This window comes from Trichosurus vulpecula, chromosome 6, assembly GCF_011100635.1.
Source record: "Trichosurus vulpecula isolate mTriVul1 chromosome 6, mTriVul1.pri, whole genome shotgun sequence".
NCBI classification, from domain to species: domain Eukaryota; kingdom Metazoa; phylum Chordata; class Mammalia; order Diprotodontia; family Phalangeridae; genus Trichosurus; species Trichosurus vulpecula.
This window is the reverse complement of record NC_050578.1, coordinates 229,985,337-230,008,720: the sequence shown is the minus strand read 5'-3', so window position 1 is coordinate 230,008,720 and position 23,384 is coordinate 229,985,337. Positions and strand designations below refer to the sequence as shown.

Here is a 23,384-nt window from a genome sequence, read left to right as displayed (position 1 = left end):
CAAATTAAAAATCATCCATAAGGAAAAATAATGAAAACAGAAGGACTGGTCAAGGGAGCAGTCTCACTACATGATGTACAAAAGGCATGTTGTCCACATAGACTGAGAAAGGCAGAGGGGGGAGGCACTGCACAGCTCAGACCAAAACTCTCACCTGAAGCCTGCCAGAGTCCCTGCACAATTGGGAGAGTCCTCAGAGGCCATGTCTCTCTTCCAACACATCAGCAACTCCTCGACAACACTCAGAACACATGGCCATTGTCCTTCTTATAGAAGACTTCCACTGACAAGAACCTACTCTTTCTTAACATATTCCACTTCACTTTGGGATAAAAAAGAACTTTTTGCCAAAAAATAAGCCAAAAAAATCTACCTCTGTGCAATCTCCTTGTTGTTCCTAGTTCTGTGGTCTGAAGTCTAGTAAAACAAGTTTAATCCTTCATTGACATGACAGCCTTTCAAATGTTTTAATGTACCAACTGCCTCTTTGGGAACCTTTCCTTGGGGACAGAGGGAGCAATTCAAATAGCTCACCCACTTCCCCTACGACTCACTTTCAGACCAAAGGGAAAAACCCAAGGTCCTATGACAGAATCCTAGGACCCAGAAGAAACTGAAAAGGGAAGTACTGATAAGAAGAATCTATTTCCTAGACCCTCACAAATAGAACTAGAGTCAAGGCCAACCTCTGAAGGACACCAGGAGTGCCCTAGAAAATTCTAGCTGGGCTCTCAATAACCTTGGGCTGCGGTGCTTGGGATGTTCACTGGTTCTCTCAGAATGAGAAGGGGACTCCTTTCAATCCTGCCAGTTCCTTTGCCTCCTAACTACTCATTTCTCCTTGGAAGGTAGTATGTTCTAGTAGAAAAAGTATTGAATTTGGGGTCAAAACACTGGAGTTAAGATCCAGCTCTACCATTAACTGAATTGTGTAACCCCAGGCAATTCCCTTTACCTTTGTGATCCTCAGTATGCGCATTCATAAAAACAAACAAACATACAATCAAAACTACTACTTACCTCAAAGGCTTATGGGAATCAAAGAAAATTGCATGTGAAAAAAACCATTTAACCATCATGGGCTGCATAAATAAAAGTTATTACTGTTTGTTACCAAAGTAGGAGCAGAGTGGGAAAATAGAAGAAGCAATGGTTATCTGTTCATTCTCTTATAACTTGGTGATTGGGGAAGGTTAGGTATAAGTTTCATCAGTCTTCAACTGATTTAACAACAAAACAGAACAACGAGATACTCTGCTCCCTACTAGAGGACGTTGTGCCTTGCCAGGGGGCCTCCTCAGCATGGCCAGGACTTGCTATCTAGACCTACATTAAGAGCAAGCTCAATAATTTCAAACAAGATGGCTGTTGCCCTTGCAGCAGTCCTGGGGGGAGGGGGGGGCCGCGGTGCACTTAGCAGGCATCAACTGCAGCTGCCCATCTGTTCTGAGTTGCCAGAGAGCTGAGATTCCAAGGTGCCACCAGACATCCCCAGACATGGAATACATTTTTGCTGGCTCATGATCTCAGGACCACCTGCTAAAGGTTATTAATGTTGTCCTGTCCTATACCATTAATGACCAAGATTTTGACTCAGGGCAAAGTGAAAGGTAACCATACTTCAAGCTGCTTCACCCTACTCTGCCACCTGTGATCTCAGGTCTACCCCAGGGCAAGAGTAGAGAATCTCAAGATTTGGGGGATTGCTTTATTTCCATCGGAAAAGGGGTCTGAATATAGATCAATTCTGATTTTTAAAATGGGTCATATTATCAAACATATAAAACTTTTAGCTACAAGTGGTAAATGGATGAAATCTTTTTTTTTTCATGGAACCGGGGTAAAGACTATGGATGGGGAATACTACATGTTGTCAGAAGAGGTCTGTCAATTGATTTTACTTAACTATTTTTTTCGTTGCTAAAAACGAAGAGGGGATGGTGGGGAAAGGAGAGTAAAAGGAAGGGGACACAAGAAAGTTGCTTGCTCAGGCTAATCTCTTTTTACAGAACAGTTCATGAGATAAACCATGTCTCTCTTTCCCTTGGTTGACAGGGACAAAGTGTTGATGAGTGCTCCCAGAGACACCCAGGAAATGGCAACCCCTTTGGGGGAACTGGTGCTGGGAATGTTTCCCACTTGATTTAACCCCTTTTTGCCTTCTCCAAAGAGAAATCAAAACAGTACAGAATTGAGTCATAAATAATATATAGGTTTCTGTGCATGTACACACACACACACACACACACACACACACAAGGATGAAGGGGAAGGAAGGAAAAAAGGGTCGATGAGCTTCAAAAATCTTTGCTCTTAGTGACAGAAGAGGAGACTTTTAGATCAAAGAATAACAAGGGAGAAGCAATCCACCAGAGCAGAAATAGCATAGGCTAAATTTCGTATTTGAGGGAGGGCAGGGTAGAATAAAAGAGAAGATCTTGCCATCTCCTTCTAATAGCCTTAAACCTCAAGAGATTTTTTTTTTTAATTCTCTTCTTTCCTGACATTGCACCTGTTCTGCAGTCTAGCTTTAAGGAAACCTCATCACCCAGAGGAAATAGCACTGTACTCGACCTTGCCTCTTGTGAGACTCGGGATTGCTGACATCACAGCGTACTTGAAGCTCTAGGAATGCTTGGAAATATTGTAACATCTCTCAAGCAAAAAAACACTTGGCATTTCACTAAAAGGCATCACATTATTTTGAATATGCTACACAGGACACAAAACACTTAGAATGATTTTATTTTGAAATCCTAAGAGAACAAGTATGCTCTTAGGGTAAGACTCTCTCCAGAACCCTAGTCTTGTTTCCGGTTATTTTCATTTGCACCAAGAAGAAGAGCAGGCAAGGGGCCATAGAGAGTGATGGCTCTGGGGCAAGAAGATCTGGGTTCAAATTCTGCATCGAGTGCTCACACTACATCTATGACTGTGATAAAATGGACCATGGCTGCCTCATCTATATAATGGGTTGTGGGGAGTCAGAGAAAAGGTGTTAAACTAGATGGTCCTTTGAAATCTCTTCCAGTTCTAGGATATCAATGATCCATTAAAGCCTATGAACCTCTGGTCTTATAATAGTCTCATGATTGGTTTTCCCTTAGTCATATAGAGACCAATCTGTCTATTCCTTTATCCTCGAAACCATACAAACCCCTGCAACCTGGAGTGAATACTTGGTACTCCTCAGGAGACTTGCCCATGGCTTCAAGAATCCTATTGATCACCACTTTTAAGCCTGGCACCCATACCTCAGAACACAGGCTAGGGGTAGGAAGCTAGGGGGACTCCCTATGGCAACTGTGAACAGCAGGATAAGAGCCCATTGTGAGGTGTCACCCCATGCCACAGTCAATGTCTTCCTACAAGCATCAGCTGGACGAAAACTCCCTCTGAAGAGCCCAGGTGTCAACCCCAATCAACTTCTCCTTCAAAAGCTTGGCTCTCCACTTTAAAGTGGGCTTTCACAAATGCAGTCAATAAATCTACATGTAACAAACTGTGAGGGTCCACAGAAAGCCACACGAACTCAGATCTTCATGAAGTGTCTTGAAACACACACACACACACACACACACACACACACACACTCACTCACTCACACACTCACTCCCCAGCAGATACAGCTGCTCTATAAATACTGAGTAACTGAGTGATGATGACTGTTGATTAGCAATTCAATTATATCTTAGGCAGTGTTGCCACAGTTAAGACTCAAATAAGAACACTGTAGTGATCAGCTTGCAGTTTAGTGGTAAATTTCCCGTTAAAGCTGAGGTGGAGACTGGCAAGAATTTAAATCCCCAGAGAGGACGTAGAATTCTACAAGGCCTGGGTAGTTAGGGGTAGAGAGATTTTTTTTTTTACTGCAATATAATACAGAGCTCTGAGGTAAAGGGACCTGAAGGGAAATTGTCATTTTCTCAGTTTTCTGCAAGAAATACATTGGGCACTCAGGAGCTAGATTATTTATGAGATTTAAATGTTTTGGTTTTTTTAATTTCTGGATAAGCAAAAGCTAACACAGCAACCACCATCTCCCATGTTCCCCACCTAGCAATATTCATATCAGCTCAAAGAGTTATGTTTTAAAGGGAAGGAGAGAAGAGACAAAGTGGGGAGAGAAGGAGAAGACAGTGAGGGAAATTCAAGATAGTGATGACAAACCAGAGAGACAGTCAGGAGAAAAAAAGTCAGGGTGAGCCACGGAGAGCAAGAGAGTAAAAGAGATGGTGAAGGAAAGAAAGAGAAGACAGTGAGGGAAGAACAAAATAGTGAAGACAAGTCAGAGAGAGAGAATGAGACAGTCAAAGAGAATCAAAGAGCCAGAGAGAGAGGGTAAGAGATGATACAGAAGAGCCAGAGAGACAGAGGGTGGAAGACTACCCAGTCACCTAGGGAGATTTCAAATGAGCCTATGTCTCCCAATTTTACTCCAACAATGACCTAGGAAGGGCACTAGATCAAACAATCAACAAGAAATCCCAATAGAAACATCAGTAAGCTCCTTCATAGCACCCAGGATTAAACAAAAGACAGCCAGAAGCCAGAATAAGTTCAATAAAGCCAGACAGTAGCCTTCAGTAGCACCCTATTGAAGAAAGTCACAGAATGGATGGAAGACACAATTAGTCATCATAACTGTGAACATAAATGGGATAAATTTACACATTAAAAGAAACAGGCTGGAAGAATAGATTATAAAGCAGAATTCAGCAATATGCTATTTGTAAGAAACACCTTTAAAACAAAGACTCACACAAAACTGAAATGAGAGGATGGAGCAGACTCGATCAATCCAAAAAGTAGGTGTAACAATCATGATATTGGACAACACTAAAAACAGACATGTTTAAAAACTATTTGTCCTTTGTCCTTAAAGGTATGGGGGGGGGGGAGGAAGACCATCAATCCCACCTTGCACAAACTATATGATTTGAGGCAAAGTCACAATGCCCTGCTCTACTCCTTGCCACTATAAGTTAGAGAAAGTGCTGATTTGCATTAGCAGATTTCTCCACAGGGAGCTCCCCATACCAGTGAAATGACAGGCTCAATCAATATTCAGTTCATATTCCACTTAATATATACATGCATTGAATAGGAGAGCAGATGAGTACTTCAAGCAAAAAGAAAGATAACAAACTTATAATAGTTGATGACTGTAATCTTCTCAGGGCTAGACAAATCTAACAAAAGGATAAGCAAGAAAGAAATTAAAGACCCAAAAATGTTTTTACATGGGTGAAAAAGGATAGATCTGTGGCTATTACTGAATGAGATTAGACAGAAATATACTTATTACTCAGGAGAACATAGCATCTCTACAAAAAACTTATCATATGCTAGACTAACAGTTCTCAAGCTTTCATGACCAAGAATACTATTAAAAATTACTGAGGACCACCTCTAACAGCTTTTGTCTAAGGAGTTATAGCTATTGATATCGGTCATTTTAGAAATTAAAATATCTTATTATTATGGAAATTTTTTACCTTGAGGATATTCAGGGGTCACCAAAACACATTTTGAAATGTGTTTAGGTCGTAAAACCTCAGAAAGATTTTATGAAACCTCAGAAAGAATAAATATTAAATAGAATATTTAGAGAATATAAAACAAAAATTATAATAATTTCATTAAAGAAAATAACATAAATTTTCATAAAGAAAATAACAATAAGATAACCTAAACTTTTGGGATGAGAGCAAAATAGTCTTTGTGGGAAAGTCTGGAGAGAGAGATAGATAGATAGAGAGAGAGAGAGAAAGCAAACAGATCAATAAGTTGGGCACACAATTTTAAAAACTAAAGAACATATAAACCAATTTAACAAAAATACAAATTCTGAAAAGAAACATTAACAAAATTAAAAGCAAAAAAAGCCCTGAAAAACAAAACTAAGGCCATTGGGGGGGGTGGGGGAGAAAAATAAAAGAAACCATCAGCTAATCTAGTGGCCTTTCTAATAGGGTCAGGGGTTCAGCAAGGATGGCCAATGTCAACACCATTTTATATAGTTCTAAAAAATGTTACCTTTAGTGACAACAACAAAAAATTTAGAGAATAAGCAATGGAGAAACAAAACCATAAATTTTTCAAAGATAATATGAAGATTTACTTAGAGAATCCTAGAGATTTGGCTTTAAAAATTTGAAATACTGATATCAGCAAAGTAGCAATATAAACCTACAAAAATTATCAACCTTCCTATATGTTACAAAAAAAAAAAAAACAGAATCAGGAGACAGAGAAATTCCTTTCAGCATAACTTAGAATACATAAACTATTTGGGAATCTACACAGAAACATATAAACATAACTGCAAAACATTCTTTACAGAAATAAAGAAAGAGCTAAATAATTGCAAAGATACTAACTGTTCATGCTTGGCTATGCCAACATAATAAAAATGGCAATGATAACTCAATCAACTAACTATTCAATGAGATACAAACCCATCCCCAAAAAGGATTACTTTAGAGAGTTGGGAAAAAAAAAATTGACCCAAAATGGAGAAAAAAAGATTTAAAGTCTCAAGGAAAAATAATATGGGGAAAAAAGAAAGGAAGAAAGGAGTGGAAGGGTCCTAGCAGTATCAGATCTCAAACTATACTACAAAGCAGTTATAACCAAAAATACTTAATACTATGTGAAAATATGTTTAATGTGAATGTGTATGTAGAGCCTATATCAGACTGCATGCTGTCTTGGGGAGAGGGGAGGGCAAGGAGGGGGAGAAAATTTGGAACTCAAAAGCTTGTGGAACTGAATGTTGTAAACTATAAATAAAAAAAAATAAAATTTTAAAAATAGGAATAAAAATATTTAATACTAATTTTAAAATAGAAATGATGCTCAATGGGACAGATTAGACATACAATATCAAGAAAACAAAAGAAAACAGCAACATATTGTTCAATAAAACCAAAGCTATCCCAACCATTGGGGTAAGGACTCAAAACAGATGAGAAAGCAGGAAAGCTGTCTGGCAAAAATAAATGTGGACCAATATCTCATCCCACATACCACAATAGGTAGCATAGTGTATGAAGCATTGGACCTGGAGTCAAGAACTCATCTTCCTGAGTTCAAATCCTGCCTCAGACATTTATTGGCTGTGTGACCCTGGGCAAGTCACTTACCCTGTTTGCCTCAGTTTCCTCATCTGCAAAATGGGTTGGAGAAGGAAATATATCTTTGCCAAGAAAACCCCAAATGGAGTGACAAAAAGCCAGACACAACTGAACAGAAAATCTCAGCGTAAAAGGTAACATTGTAAATACATCAGAGAAACAAGTTTTCGCAACTCTGAATGAGGGAAGACTTTGTGACAGAGTAGAGGATACAGAAGATTCATTCCAGTATGTGCTGTCTCAGAACAGATTTTTTTTTCTTACTTTCTTCATATCATGTTTTAAGATTTTTAGGGGATGGGAGAGGGATGCGACTACAAGATAGCACTGGATCTCTTATACTGAATTTATTATATACCTTAAACACACACACACACACACCCCACCACTAAGCTATACATAAATTCAGATTCTCAGTTTTATGAAAAATGCTTTTCCTGTTCTTTGCCTATGAAAATACTCATACTGGTGTTTGTCAAGTTCAGAATAACAAAAAGTTTTTAAAAACGCATGTTATTAAAAAAAAGAAAGAAAGAAACAATGAGCGTGGAAAAGGGGAGCCCTCTCTCTTCTGTGCAAAGAAACAATAACATGTGAGCAGTGGGAAGCGAAGGCCTTGAAACTTTCCACCCACAGCAGCTGAGCGGCTTCAACCCAAGTCTATTTTTCCAGACATGATGTTTCATTTGGCTGCAAGGGTCACATGACAGCTGCAAGCTAGTGCCTTAAGGTTTGTTTCTGCCTCTCAGTGACACTGACAGGCTGAGAGAGACTCCAACAGTAGAGAAAGAAAAAAAATTTTTCCCTTGTTTCCATTACATCATTCAAGTCTTACTAGGAGGGGGTGGGGGAGGGGAAGAAGGGGGGCACAGCTGGTGGCAGCTGCAGAACCATCTGCTTTCTCCTTAACAGTATGGGCTAGTTTATCCTGCAGACTCCTACGGCTCCTGATGGAGAAGAAACAGGATTAAAAGCACAACACCCCATTATGGAAAACCTTTCAAATTATTTAGAAATAAATTACTCTAGTGCTAAGTTAACTGTCTCAGGTAGGCTGCTGTGCCTGCAAGCGGCCTTCTCCGAGCTGGGGGGGTTTGTTTGTGTCTCTTTAGTCTCAAGTCGCAGAACAAACTCTGTCAGCTTCATGTTCACAATTAGACGGGCAAGATGTACAACCCTCCCCCCTACCACCTGCCATCTGCCTCTCACAAGGTAAGTAGCCAAAAGTAAAACTCTACAGTGAAAAATATTTATTTAAATGGAGGGGGGAGGTGGTAAGGGGGGCAGGAGGTAGGACCCAACTAATCCTAGCACAAAATCTGTGCACACATCCACCCTGAGGGAGCTTCTCAGGGTGAACCACCAGCTGGAGCAAGCAGGATGTGGAACTAACTTATAGCCCAACTGCAATGCATTACAGGGTGATGATTGTCCAGTAACTTCAACCACTTCACGGCATGAGGAATGGGCCAAGATGCATCTTGACAATGTAAGTGGCCAAAAAACAAAACTGCTGGGAAGGGAGACCCAAATTTGGGGTGAGGAGCTGTGGCTGCAATGCATTTGTTAGTAACATCATTTACAGAAGAATTACTTTCTATTCACTTGTAGTTATTAGACACTAGTAGCTACTACAACATGTGTGGGTCCAGTAAGCAGTAATTCCTTGATTAACGTAGTGCTGGATTAAGGTGCACTCGGAAGCACAACAGCTCTATCTACCAAACACAACTGTAAAGGCACCTGGCTTCTCTCCATCACCGAAAACAACACAACCTTGTGAAATATAGCTATCAGACCTCTGAGCATCAATCACATGAATGTTCCTGTCCAATTACTGCAAAAATAAATTCCATGCGACTTACCATACATTTTGCCTTCATCTGATAGGATGATTTTTCTCCTCCCACAAGGTGGATAAATGGCCAGGGCCTCCTGAAAGCTCTGTTCAATATCTGGGCTCCAGACTCCCTCGGCATCATTGTCAATAGGCTTATCTGCAGAGTCACTCATTCTCTCAATGTTTTCGGCAGGACTTTCGCTGCCGCTCCAGCTGCTGGGCTCAATGGTGACGATTGGGGTCTCCAAGCCAAAGCTTGGAGTCTTTTAAAGAAAAGAAACCTAAAAGGGGAAAGGACCACAGCAGAGTAAGGACAAAACCCTGGTAAACATTCATGCATTTAAACATTTACTGAACCCTCTTGGTAGATTTAATACCACCCCTCTTAGTACTCTAGCACCTAATATAAAGTTTCAGCAATACAGTCCCTACCCTCATCAATATCATCCTACATCATCTCCCTGATCCTCAAAACAACCATGTGAGGTAAGTACCGTCAGAGTCCTAGTTATTCTAACCCTCATTTTACAGAGCAAGAAACTGTGGATCACAGAAGTTAAGACTTGCCCAGGGTTATCTTGATTCCAAGATTAGCCTCCATTCCATACTGCCCATTATGGAGCTTACAGTAGAGTTAGGGTATGAGGTATCAATCAACTCAGAACAACAGTACATGCATGTATATGAATGTGGATCTCAAGCACACACATGTATATGTGGATCACATATGAGGCACTCTTTATACAGACACTATGATGCACGAGTCCAAAAATCACTACAGCAATAAAAGTCCAATAGGAAGGAAAAAAACCCAGCTTAGAAAGAGAGTGTAAGAGAAATCTACACACACACCAGTGATGTGCAAATAAGTACTACATGAAATCTAAGAAGGTCAACAACTGGGGTGGCCATGGGAAGCTTCACATTCACATAAGAGGAAACATTTGAAGTGAGTTTTAAAAAACAGCAAAGGAAGTCAAACAGGGGCAGAAGCATCGACAAGAGAAAGCAGAATCATGTTTAAGGGTCAGAGTGTTGCCCATTTTGGCTGAAGCGTACAAGAGGGGACATGTGAGACAAGGCTGGAAAGGTCAGTCTGTGACAGACTATAGACAGCAATAAATGTTAGCCAGAGAAGTTCAAAGGAACTTTGGTAAATTGTGATGGAGAAGGAAAGAGGAATGAATGACAAGACCAGATCTAGGCATAGAAAAGACAGACCTGGGGCAGGCAGAAGAAAGACCCATTTGGACACTATTACAGTGCTCCAGGTCTAAGATAATCAACAAGGATGGGCACAAAGGTGACGAGTAGAAGAGGAAGAACCAGATGTGAGACGTATTACAGAGGAGTGAGAGGCAGAAATTCGGTGGGTGTTAGAATATGTGAGATGAGGAAGACAAAGAAGCAAAATATGACTCTAAGGTTTCTATTACAACACAAGGTATCAATGCTCAGGGGAAGAAGAGAAGCCAGCAGAAAAGGGGAGTATAGAACTGTACAAGATGATCCAGGAGAGAGATATCTCTGAAGCCCAAAGAACAAAAATTATCAAACAGGAGGGTGTAGGGAACAATATCAAATGTTATATATACATGAGAGTTAAAGATGATGATGGGAAAAAAAAGTACATAAGATTTAGGATTTTGTGGTCCCTAATTCTAGGGCAATTTTTAAAATATAATTTTAATACAATTTAACACAATTTTTAATACAATTACCAACCAATACAACCAATTTGTCTGCTACAGAGTGTGTGTCATTCTCAAAGTGGAGTCTCCATTCATCTTTTGTTCACGCTGGGACATTTCATATAGAAAAACAAGACACCAAACACAAGTGCAACAATCATTACAGCAACAGAAATCCAATGGAAAGAGGAATCCCCATAACTGAATGGCACCACAAAACACATCTGAATCATTTGACTTTATAAAGTACATCCAAAAAGCGGGGGGAGGGCATGTGGTTTAGTGGAAAAATGACTCGATTTAGGGTCAGGAGCTGAGTTAAATTCAAGCCCCACCTTACTATGGTGTGGCCTCAGCTGAGTCTCTTCCCTAGTTTACCTCTTTCAAGAACACATACACCCCACCCACTCCCACCCAGCCTCCCCGCACCCCCAGGCCAATAAAAGCCCCTAACAAAGACGCCATCTTCCTGTGGGTCCTTCCAATAGATTGTTTCAAGTTCCAATATTTGGCCTCCAAAAATTCTTTTATTCTTCCATATGATATTCATATTCACATAACCTGTGGTTCTTAAAGGACTGCCATAAAACTCAGTAGAGGCAGTGTGGGATAATAGATAAGTGTACTGGGCTTGAAGGCAGGGACACCTGGGTTTCATTCCCACCTCTAACACTTGCTATATAACCCTCAACAAGTCATTTAACCTTTCTAGGCAGCCTTGGTTTCCTCATCTGTAAAATGAAAGGGATGAAAGGTCTCTTCCAGATCTAAATCTATGACCCCTTGAAATGCCAAATCTTTACCACATCCTCAGTAAGAGAAAGCTCATTCAGCCCTATTCTGAGATCAGGGAAGTCTTGCTCATCCGCATATCAGAATTTTGATTTTTGACAAAGCGCTAAGTTTTTCACTCAAAGGCTTGCTCCTTAGGAATATAACTGAGGAACACAATATAGCTTCTGTTTCTGGTGTATATCTCAGATGCAGAGTTTTGGGCATAGCTCTCATCCATTTAAAGGTTCTGCCATATTCCCAAACAGCTGCCAACCAAATGGAGATCACCCAGACAAGAACATGGACATGTGGCACTCCTGGGCACCTGAAGTCTCTCAGGCAGCTTCCCCAGCATCACCAAACCCCATGACTAGGTAGCTCACAGTTTATGCTTATTCAATAGAAAACAACTAATTAGAGCCTTCCCTTCGCTGTTGAGGATTCTTTGCCTTTCTCTCACAACATCCCTATTTTGGAGCCCCTGGGGAAAGGAGCCCTCTGAGTTGGCTACACTTCATATGCAACCATTCCTTTATCACCAGATGTAGTTTTCCAGCCTCAGAAAACCTCTACTTGCACCTCAGTGAGAAAACACCAAGTTATAAATTAAACCACAAAAAAGATCTTCTTTATTAACTCCCCAAATAAATTCCAAGTTGCCTGCATTTGTGTCTGCATTAATTTATAAATTAAACCACAAAAAAGATCTTCTTTATTAACTCCCCAAATAAACTCTGAATTGTCTGCATTTATGGACTTTTTTGGGTTCTCAAAACATGGCACCTTCCTTCTGGGATCTTAAAAAAGACTTATGAAAGACATGTTGGATTCCTCCTCGTCCTACAAATCTACCTATCCTTGGTTTGTTCAGAAAACCAAGAGGATCAGAGGATGCTGCTAGACCAAAACTAAGGGGCAGAGGAAAGACTTAGGAGAAGGGGCTGCCATTGGAAGCAGCAAGGCTCCTATCAGACTTCTGCCACTGCCACCATCTTGGGTCATTTGCTGAACTGTGTCTCTCCTCTTTTTTTGTTTTTTTTTGTTTTAACATATGGCTCTCAGGGAGGATCAGGTGGAAGGATACACCAGAAAATGTAGGCAATATGAACAAAAAAGACATTAATAAAAACATATTAATAAAATACAAAGGAATGTGAGCCCGCACAAAGACAAGGGTAGCATCCATACACATTAGAGATATCACAGACTCTTCTTCTCTAGGTAGTAGACCCTATTCATGTGTTCAGTTCTTCCTATCACCTTTTAAGAGGGAAGCTGACAAGTCAGAGTATGTCCAGGAGGGTAGCCAGGATGGGGTAAGAGTCTAAAAGCTGTCACAGAAGAAAAAAAATGTCCCAAGCTCCACCCAAATACTACAAGTTCTAGGGAAGATGAATTCTTGGTAGTACAGGATAAAGATGGCTAGATTTGGAGTTAGCACTGTCCTACTTGGGAGGCTGGAATAAGCATTAGGGTTTCCAAAGCCAAACTATATTAAAGCAGGGCAAAAAAAGCTACATCCTTTAATATAGATTCAAACTCTGTCTTTTCCACCTCCTAGGCTTGCCTACACTCAAGCCTTAGAAAGTGGGAGCTGGGGGCGCCTAGGAAGAAATGAGCAAAGCACAAGGTATTAAAAAAAAGCAGAATCAAGAATTAGCTTACATTATTTTAGTCAAGATCTTTGTCACTAAAGGTCCATTAACTGGTCAAGATGTACTCTGGACCACCCCTTACTAAGATTCTATAGTATTCAAAGGCTTTAAAGACACAAAGGGAATTCAATGTCCAGTCTAATACGGGCCAGCCCATTGAGGCTCAGCAGGCTGGACAGGGGCCAGGACAACTCTAGGTCACTGAGCTAAACCAGCAGCACAGACAAAAAGGTTCATGGGCCCCTGAAAGGACAGGATTCCTTACTGCCAACCTGGGGCATCAACAGTGGAGGACTATCTCTTGACTGAACACCTGCACAAATTCTTGGCCATGTTCAGAACTGTTCATCCATCAATTCCTCTTAACCCATCTCAAAAGCCTGAAGTTAGGCACATGGGAGAGCTCAATTTGCGAGAGCTCAATTAAAAGCTTCTTAACTTGAACACATATCCAATATTATACCACACCTCACCAGTCTTCACTTTTCAGACACACGTCTCCATCCCTTATAGATGTGGCCCAGCCAAACACTATCCAGATAAAATTTATGCAGATTTTTTTCACTTTACGTTCCCACTAAGTTAAAAACTCTTTCATAGCCTGGGCCAAGTGTCACCAAATCTAAGACTCATAATTCTGCGGATACCCTGTGAATACTCAAATATTTAATAACAGGATGATACAGTAGCAAAAAAGACAACTGACAGCCTTCTATTAGTATTTCCATAGAGAAAATGAGTTCACAATTTAGGTGTGATCATCTCATTTGAGGACTTAAGGCCTGAAGATGACCACGTGAAAAATTTAAATTACTGGATAAAATATGTTGGAGCTCCTCACTCCACAATACAGATGTGAGACATGTTTCATCTCAAGAAGAGTTTTTTTTAAACTCTCCTATGCTGAGGATAGGTTTTTATTAGGGGAGGTGTATTAATATTACCTAGCACTTTAATGGTCACCAGGGGCTTTATAATCATCTATTGCTTCACAACAACCCACTTGATGTCTAATGGGTATTAATATCTCCGTTTTACACAGTTTTGTCCTAGAAGCTTGGAGTTTGGAATGCAAGGGTTCAAAGCCAGCTGCTGCTACTAACTTTGTGACCCCGTAATAGGTCACATAACTTATATTAGCTTTAGGCTAATATAATAAACACTATATAAATATTTAATATTTATAACCATATGTTATAAATATAATATATAATTATATAAATATAATAAATCTCTGAAATTTAGCCAGATGGCACAGTGGATAGAGCACCAAGCCCAGAATCAGAAAGAGCTGAGTTCAAATCCAGCTTCATATGCTTACAAAGACTTTGGGCAAGTTACTTGACCCCTATTTGTCTCAGTCTCCTCAACTTTAAAATGGGGATAATAATCACACCTCCCTTAATATTCAATAATAATAAAGGTAACATTTATAAACCACATAAGCATGGTGCTTAGCTTAGCTTAGCTTAGCTATAGCACAATAGGTGCTATGTAAGTGGCAGTTACATTATTACTATTACCAGTACATGGTTTGCAATCTACTTGGGTGGAATGAATTCCCACATTTAGCCCACAGGATAATAGTTTTAAAGCTTGAGGGGACCATCTGGCCCAACCCTCTCATTTTACAGATAGGGAAACTGAGGAAGCCCAAAGATATCACATGACTTGCCCAAGGACACACAGTCATTAGTGACAAGAGCTAATATTTGAAGCTCAGTCCAGCTCCCTAACACTGATGAAATCCCAAATCCTCTGCAAATTCACAAAACAAGAACATTGAGAAAGGTGAAATGAGCCACCCATGGTTACTACAGCACAATCCGAGGCCAGGCTTCTCGTGGCACCGAATTGAATACACCTCAAATTAAGCCTCCCTCTCTCTATATATCCTGATAGCAACAGCTTCCTCTTCAAGCACTGGCCAGGACACAATCTCCATTTTCTTTAGTTTTCCTATCAGTTAATGGATCCTCCTAAGCTTACCTTATTACAGAAACCCTTAACAGTCTTATGATGGTACACTCCAAAAATAGACACTGGTAACCAATTCCAAAGACTGAAATCCTTCTTTGGCTTTTTCCTCCTGCTAACCACACTCCCTGAAAGGCAACTGCACGCAGAGCCCAACCCATGGCCAAACGGATCTCACAGTGAAACCTACTGGACTTGTTTTAGCCAACAAACCTAGCTCCAGCCCTCCTGACAAGGAGGTCCACTGACACTAACCCGTGGCTTTCCTTCTTTTTATATTTGTGGTCCTAGCCCTGGCAGAGGTGCTGAGTAACAGGAACCTGGACCAGTCCCTTCTATCTCAATACTTTAAAAAATCTGTGGTGCTATCATTATGGACACTCCCTATACCACACCTGGAGAGCCAAGTCTTCAGAAGGTGTTGTGGGACTTAAAAGGCCAATGTTCTGGTGATGAGCTTCTCAACACTTGGCTAGACTGTTGCTCAGCTAGCAGAGAGTCAATCCAAACTGTGTGACTTTGGGCAAGTCACTTAACCTCTATTTATTGGGTCCATCTTAAAGTTGAGGAGACTGAGACAAATAGGGATCAAATGACTTGCCCAAAGTCACATAGCTTGTAAGTATATGAGGCTGGTACGCCAATTCCAGTTTGGTATGGTGTGAAGGAGACATTTGATAATCCCTTGGCATAAACTCTGAGAACCCAGGTTCATCTCTACGCAAGGATGGGGCATCAGAGGAAGACCTGGAATTCAGACGACACACATTTATACCCAACAATTTCATCCTGCCAGGAACAGCCTAACTTGAATCTGGAGTCACGGGACCTGAGTTTGAATCTTAGGCCTGGACAAGTCCTCTTGGTATTTGCTCAACTACCTTGAACCTCTAAATACTATCCCTGCTAAACTCCCTTGCACCTCCAAACACTATCACTAGATAATAAGGAGGCTGTAGGAAAGGGAGGAAGAGTTTGAAGAATGGAAGCCATTTTAAGATTAGAAAGGAGTGAAAAATCTAACCAAATGAAGACCTTAGGAAGATCATCTGAGCCAAAGTTCAGATCGCCCAGAAACTGTAAAAATCTACCTAGATAAAAACTAAAATCCATTCCTGATCCTTACTGTTCTAATTTTTTTCTTCCATGGGAGGAGTCCAAGAGTTTAACAAGTGGAAATGGTATTTCAACTACCAAACAGTTCCCTTGCCTGTTCAAAGTGTAATAACTTCTCTTTCTCAGTTAATCACTTCCCACTCATCAGCACGCACACTATACAGCATTATCATCGTCATCATCATCAACAGGCATTTGTTATGTGCTTACTACGTGCTGGGCACCATGTTACAGCTTGGAGAGTCAAAGCACTACGGTGAGAAAGGTCTGTAGCTGACATCTAACAGCTCAATCAAGTCAGCAGCACGGGCATTTCTCAGTAATCAGGATCACCCTACAACATACAAATGAGTTACACCCGCCTTACTCCACCTTTCCACTCCTTCAAGGACAAAACAGTCCTTTGTCCCTTTGGTACACAGTGGCTTCAGGTTCTACAGCAGGATCCCCAACCTGAGAGAACTGAATCCCTACCTTCCTCCTCCCTCCAAAAAAAAAAAAATCCCCGCCATATTTCAGGAGACAGAAGTAGGGAAACAAGCAGCAAGAGAAGGAAATCCTCTACTTTTCTATCATCAGAAAAAACTTTAAAAAGCTTACGGCCATATTTACCAACTTATTATACCAGTGCAAGGATGAAACCAAAATAATGTCAACAACTGATATTTATATAGCACTTTAAAGTTAGCAAAAATTTTCCATACACTCTCTCATCCCACCATGTCTACACCCAACTAACTGAGCGCCCCACTCCAACACCTGTGATTTAGGTAAGCTCCTTGAGGGCAGGGACTGTTTAATTTTTTTACATTCGTACCCCGAAACATAGTACAATGCCTAGAATATACAGTAGGTACTTAATGTTTAAACCAATGCTTGTTGAGTTAAATTGGAAGAAAGGAAACAAGCATTTTTTAATGTGCCAGGCACCATACTGAGCACATTAATATATGATATCATTTAATCCTCAGAACAATGCAGGGAGGTAGATGCTATTATCCTCATTTTATAGTAGAGGAAACTGAGACAGAGAGAGGTTAAGTGACCTGCCCAAGGTCATACAGCTAATATGCGTTTGACGCCAAATTTGATCTCAGGCCTTTCTCATTCAGTAGCCTGAACTGACTTTAGAGATGCTAATGTATAAACATTGACACTATAATATAGATCAACTGTATATAATAAATAATACACACACACACACACACACACACACACTATAGATAAACTAATCTAAATGGCTATTTGGCTCTGCTTAGAAAATCTGGCTCTTTTCCCTCCCAAGTAACAACCAAATAAAAACCCAACCCAATTCAGGAAGACTCTGCTATGTACTACGATCCTAAATTCTCAAACACTGTCAGAAACTTAGAGCTGGCAGTAACTCCTCTTACAGGAAAGTCAGTAAAGAAAACTACATGGGTCCTTCAAAATACATCATGCTTTTCACCAACTGCCACCAAAATCTAGCCTCAAGTGACCTCTGCAATTTCGACTCATTGCTCCTGATTCTGTCCTAGAACAAATATAATCCCTACACATGGTAGCCCTTCAAACCCCTGAACATGGATAACACAGAAGGAAAGAAATGACAGCCCCCCCCATAAGTTAACACTGTATATGAACTGAATGTAATTGTCATTCAACTTTAGAAATGACAAGTATCAGCAATGCAGAGAAACCTAGGAAGGCAGAACCAGGAGGTCATTTTACAGATAAACAAACTCAGACCCAAAGAGATAAAGCGAATTGTTTAAGGTCATCTACAGTAAGTTAATGATGAACCGAGTGCCAAATGTGGCTCCTAGCTTAGTGATCTAGGAATTTTAGCGGAGCAAGGTCAGCGAGCATCAAACGTGCTATGCCCCCAAAGAAAGTCAATTTGGCTGCATCCAGAGACACAGTGGACAGTACTAGAAAGGTGGCAGGCCCACTGAACTCTGCCCTCCTGGGACTGGAAGAACATCTATGGCTTTTGGTTTGGGGCAATGTTTTGGGTAAGAAATGGAGAGGAAGTCAGCTGAGATGGTGAAGGGGACCGTAATCCCAAGGACCACAGATGCTTAGGCTGGAGAAGAAAAGGCTTGTGGGGAAGGAGTGTATGACAGACAGTGGGTATCCTGAGGCTTCTGAATGGCTATCTCTTGAAATAATATTAGACTTTTTCTAGGGGCAGTTAGGTAGCACAGTGCTTAACCTGAAATCAGAAAGATCCCAGTTCAAATCCAGTCTCAGATACTTGTGAGCTATATGACCCTAAGAAAGTCACTTAACTAATGTCTGCCTCAGTTTCCTTATTTGTGAAATGAGGATAATAGCAGCACCTACTTTCCAGGGTTTTTGTGAGGACAAAATGAGGTCATATTTGTAAAGTGCTTTGCAAACCTTAAAGCTTATAAATGCTGGGTGTTGATAACTGCTCTTATCTACTTGCTCTCCCATCCCCCTCCAAGACAGCAGAACAAGGAATAATGGGTAGAAATTGTAGAGGGATTAATTTTAGTATACTTTTCCTTACTTCAAGACTAACAATTAAGAGCCATCAAAAATGTCAAATCAATGACTTCAAGGAGTAGTGTATTCCATCTCATGGGGGGTCTTTGGGCAAAGGCTAGACCAATGTTTCTTAGCAAACTGAAGATGGTACTTGTGTTTAGGTATGGGGTGGATGAGATCACAGAATTCTTAACCTTTTTACTGTCATGGACCCTTCTCAGAATAATCTTAAAAGCATAAACTAAATAAGATTACAAAGGAAATCAATTATTTTGAACTATAGTTATCAAAATACTTTTTAAAAAGGAGTTCCTTTAAAACCAAGTTAAAAATCCCTGAACTGAGACCCCTTTCAGCCCCGATATTCTAAGATTCTATAAGCATATACAATGACACTAGTTCTGTGATTTCACTGGTATAGGCAATTCCCAATGAAGAAAACTCCTCGACCAATGTAGATCAGCCACTTATAGTCTTGGAAACTTCAAGTGACTTCGACTGTCTTCTATCTCTCCTTATAACCCCAGGGCTTAGTACCTGGCACAAAGCAGTTACTTTTGAGAAATGTTTACTGACTGACACATAGTATGTGCCAGGGGCCACACGTTAATTCAAATCTTCCTGCCTGGATTCGAAGCCAGCTCTCCATCCACTATTCTGAGCCAAATGGTTAAAATAACATAAATGAAATTAATACTGAAAGGCAGCTGAACTCAAATCAAAGTTAATATCCAGTATTGATTATAGAGGACCAAAGATGCCTATTCCTGCCTAGTCCCTGTTAGGGATAGAGGACTATGGTTATTGAATATTACAAATGTAGTCACCATATCAATTGATTTGGCTTAACTTAATAAGGGGAAGTTTTAAGATGGGATGGGGAATCAGGAGGTATCATAACAGGAAATTATTTCAATATTAAAAAAAAACCCTGAGGAAATCCCCACCCCCCAAGTTTTTTTTTAATTACTTTGAATTAATCTGTATATGTTGCATCCCCCACAGAGGGCAACAGAAGGGGAAGAAGGAAGTAAGTATTTATTAAGCACCTACTATGTGCTAGGCACTGTGTTCAGCATTTTACAACCATCTCATTTGAGGCTGACAGCAAACCTGTGAGCACGTAACACAAGCTATTTGAGCGGAGGAATAGTTTTGCTTTTTTATCCTCAATACCGGTGTCTTGTGTGTAGAGCAGGGCTTGATATTCATTAAAATTAGGGGCTTAAGCAAACAAACGTAAACACAGGATAGGGTTTAGTGTAGTAACTCTCTTCTTCACAAAGAGAACGCAGTGGGAACATTAGCGTGCTCATCAGGAGGAGGGAACACACCTGGTTTTTGTGATAATATGCAATACTACAACAGGTCCATCCAGGATTTCATCAGTGTGGGACACGGGCTGGTCCCTGCCCTCCCACATGACCTCCAAAGGGGATCCACCTACTGCCTTGCTCCAAGTATTTCAGCATTCCAAGGCGTATCAACGCAGCCCTCAGTCTGCCCACCCTTGCAATAAAAGGTACCCATGAATCATGGAAAACTACAGAAATAGGACTGCACATGGCCTGAAGGGAGAAGTTTGTTGGGCATGGGTGGGGGAGATGCTGCAAAGCGTGATATGCATAGGAAATGATATGTAGGGGTGGGAAGGGATGGCACTGGTAGGCAGGAGAAGCCAGGATTTAACAAAGCCTAACACAAAATGACCAGTATCTGTCTTTGAATATCCACTTTGTAAAAACAAACATTCTCTAATTAACATTACATCAGTCCTTAGTTATCAGAAGTAGGTTAGGAGATAAAGTTGGTGCTGGGAATAGCAAATGTAGATTCCTAGTTTTCAGAAGTTCAACAGTCAAAGGGAGGAGAGAAATGAAAACGCAGGTCAAAAGAACGAAGGGGTCAAGAGAAGGCTGGCGTTTTGGTTTTGTTCTTTAAGGGAAATGGAGGCCTGGGCTTGTTCTTAGGCAGAAAAGGAAAAGTTAAGGGAGAACAGAGATTTAGGAGAAAAAAGGTACCAGTCTCCCAATGTCCACACAGACACAGGATGACATGGAAGCCATAACCAACCGATGAGTATTTATTAAATGCCTACTATGACTTGGTGGCTACAAAGACAAAATACCCTCAAGAAATGTATACTCTGATTAAAGGAAGCAACAGGCGTAAGTAGTTACCAAATACAAGATAACCTTTTATTTTTTTTAAGAGAGAGAGAGATACTAGCAGCTGGGGAGATCAGGAAAGACCTTATGTAGGGATGTGCTGTGCTTAGATCTTGAGAAAGGGGTCTATTCCAAGCACAGGAGAAAGGGATAAAATGTCCCACATAGGGTGCCAGCAAGGAGGTCAGTTTGGTCAGACCACAGAGTGGGTTTGGGTAGTAATACAAAATAAATGTCAAAAAGCAGGCTGAAGCCAGATGACCAATGCCAAGCGGGTGTTTGCATTTGAGGCAGTCAGGTCAAGTGGTGGATTAGAGCACTGGGCCTGGAATCAGGAAGAGCTGAGTTCAAACCCAGCCTCAGCTAGCTGTGTGACTTTGGGCAAGTTATTTAATCTCTGTTACCTCCTCTGTAAAATGGGGATAACAAGAACATCTCTTTTCCCAAGGTAGTTGTAAGAATCAAGTGAGATAATAACAGTAAAGCACTTAGCATGTGCCTAGCATGTAGTAAGCACTAGATAAAAATGCATATTACTTTTTATTACCCTAGAGGCAGTAAAAAGCTACTTGAGGAAGGGAGTACTCTAGAAAGAACCACTTTGGAGGGCAGATAGCAGAGATGAGAAACAGAAGGCAGGGAGACCCATTAGGAGGCTGTCGTACTCACCCAGCTAAGAGGCTGGAAGGGCCTGAGCCCCTGAGGTGACCATATGACTGCATATGGGAGATGCTGTGGGCCAGACTTGACAACCACCTGGACTTGAAGGGTGAGGGAATAGGAAGAGTAGGGTCTGCCCCCATTAGAACATAAGCCCCTGGCACCACCACCTTGAACTTAGTAGGCTCTTCTTAAATGCCTGCAGATTGGCTCAATGTCAACTCCCTGAGTGGATTGATTGCAGATTGATAACTTCAGAGTTGAGAACTAGGGTGACAATTAGGAAGAGGGGTAGGAGTTTTTTTAACACATAATTAATTCTAACATATTTAGAATGATTAGCTGAGACTACAGGGTAGGAAACAGTTGATTTTTTTTTAAGCTGGCAAAAAAGAAGTAAAAAAAAACCTTTATGGCCACATTCAAAAACATTCTACCCACACAGTAACCTTGACGAAAATGCCATGGGCTTGTTCTTACTCCAGACTAATTCTCTCCCCCTGGGGACTTGTTATGGAGTAAGCGCTTGGTGGCTGCAAATGGAACCGTCAGGACCAGGAAGCAAGTGGGCCACTTTCTAAAATCAGGGAAGACCAAAGTGTTGTCAGTTGGGTGAAAAGTAGGTCCAGCTGCCCAACAACAAGTTTACTGGTTAGAGACGATATAGCAGATCCTTCTCTATTCAGATGCTCTTTGAGGTAGTAAGGTGGGTTTTTTTTTTAATTATTATTTTCATTTACAAAAAAGACAACCAAGTGTAGGCTAAAGCAGTTTCATTAGAAAGAACATTGGATTTGGAGTTAACGGACCTGGATTCCAGTTTTTATCACTTAATACTACTGTGGCCTTGGGCAAATCTTGACTCCACACCTCCCTGCCCCCCAGCCTCAGCTTCCAGAAATATAAGATGACAGGGTCACTTTCAGCTCTAAATCTATGATTATATAATTTACTCAGGTGATTTTTTTTAAAATGAGCCTCTGTCACATGAACCCCAATTGTAAGTGGTGTGACCATGGACAAGCCACTGATTCAGAGTACCAGTTCCCTCATCTATAAAATTAGGAGAATACTTTTTAACTTTAACCCAAAGCATGCGGTTAGTGCAAGAGAAGAGCTTCACAAACCTAGCTGGGTCACTGCTGGACAAGGACACCTGCCATTCCAAGCCCATGGTTCCATTACTAGACTCATTAAAGCCTCAGTGCAATATGGGAACACACATTATGGCTGGGGCCACTGGGTATCACACACGTCGGCTTAAGTCCCAATTCTGGTTAATGCTGACGTATGCCCATCTTTGGACTTTGGCCTTTAGCCATAAGTTGTGAAGCAAAGCTTATTTCCTTATTTCTATGGGATGCCCCCCCCCCAAAAAACCCCAAGCTTTCATCATTTGACCTACATTCTCCACCCTCCTAAAGAGAAATGCAAGCTCCCATTCAGTAATCACAAATCAACAGCACAGTAACGTGCTACAGTAGGAAGAGACCAGGGCTGGGAGTCAAAGACGTGGGTTCAAATCCCACGTCTGCCACTTCTTCCACGTGTGACCTTTGGTCAAGTCGCTTAAGACTCCCCGCCTTATTTTCAGCATCCAGATGGTCAGTAAGTTTACTTTGCATCCTGTACTGTGCTAAGCACCAGGGATGCAAAGACAGCCCAGTGTTGTTCAGCCCCTTGCCCAAGGAACTAACATTCTAAAGGGGCAGACAACCTGCCAATGGCGAATACAAACAAGCCCAGCATAAATGAGAGGTGATCTCAGAGGGACAACATAAGCAGTGGGAAAGGACTCTCAGAGAAGGCAGGATTTGGGCTAAGTCTTGAAGGAGGCCAGGAGGTGGAGGTGAGGAGAGAGAGAATTC

At 41.0% G+C, this 23,384-nt stretch overlaps 1 protein-coding gene across 2 annotated transcripts in view; it reads right to left on the bottom strand.

The window, feature by feature from the left end:
* The window catches only part of TEAD1 (TEA domain transcription factor 1), a 309,672-nt gene that overhangs the window by 197,612 nt on the left and 88,676 nt on the right, over positions 1-23,384 (bottom strand). For both annotated transcript variants that reach the window (XM_036763073.1, XM_036763074.1), the window contains exon 3: positions 9,005-9,260. In XM_036763073.1, the coding sequence (XP_036618968.1) occupies positions 9,005-9,152 (148 nt within the window). In that variant the 5' untranslated portion in view covers positions 9,153-9,260. The remainder of the gene's footprint in view (positions 1-9,004; positions 9,261-23,384) is intronic.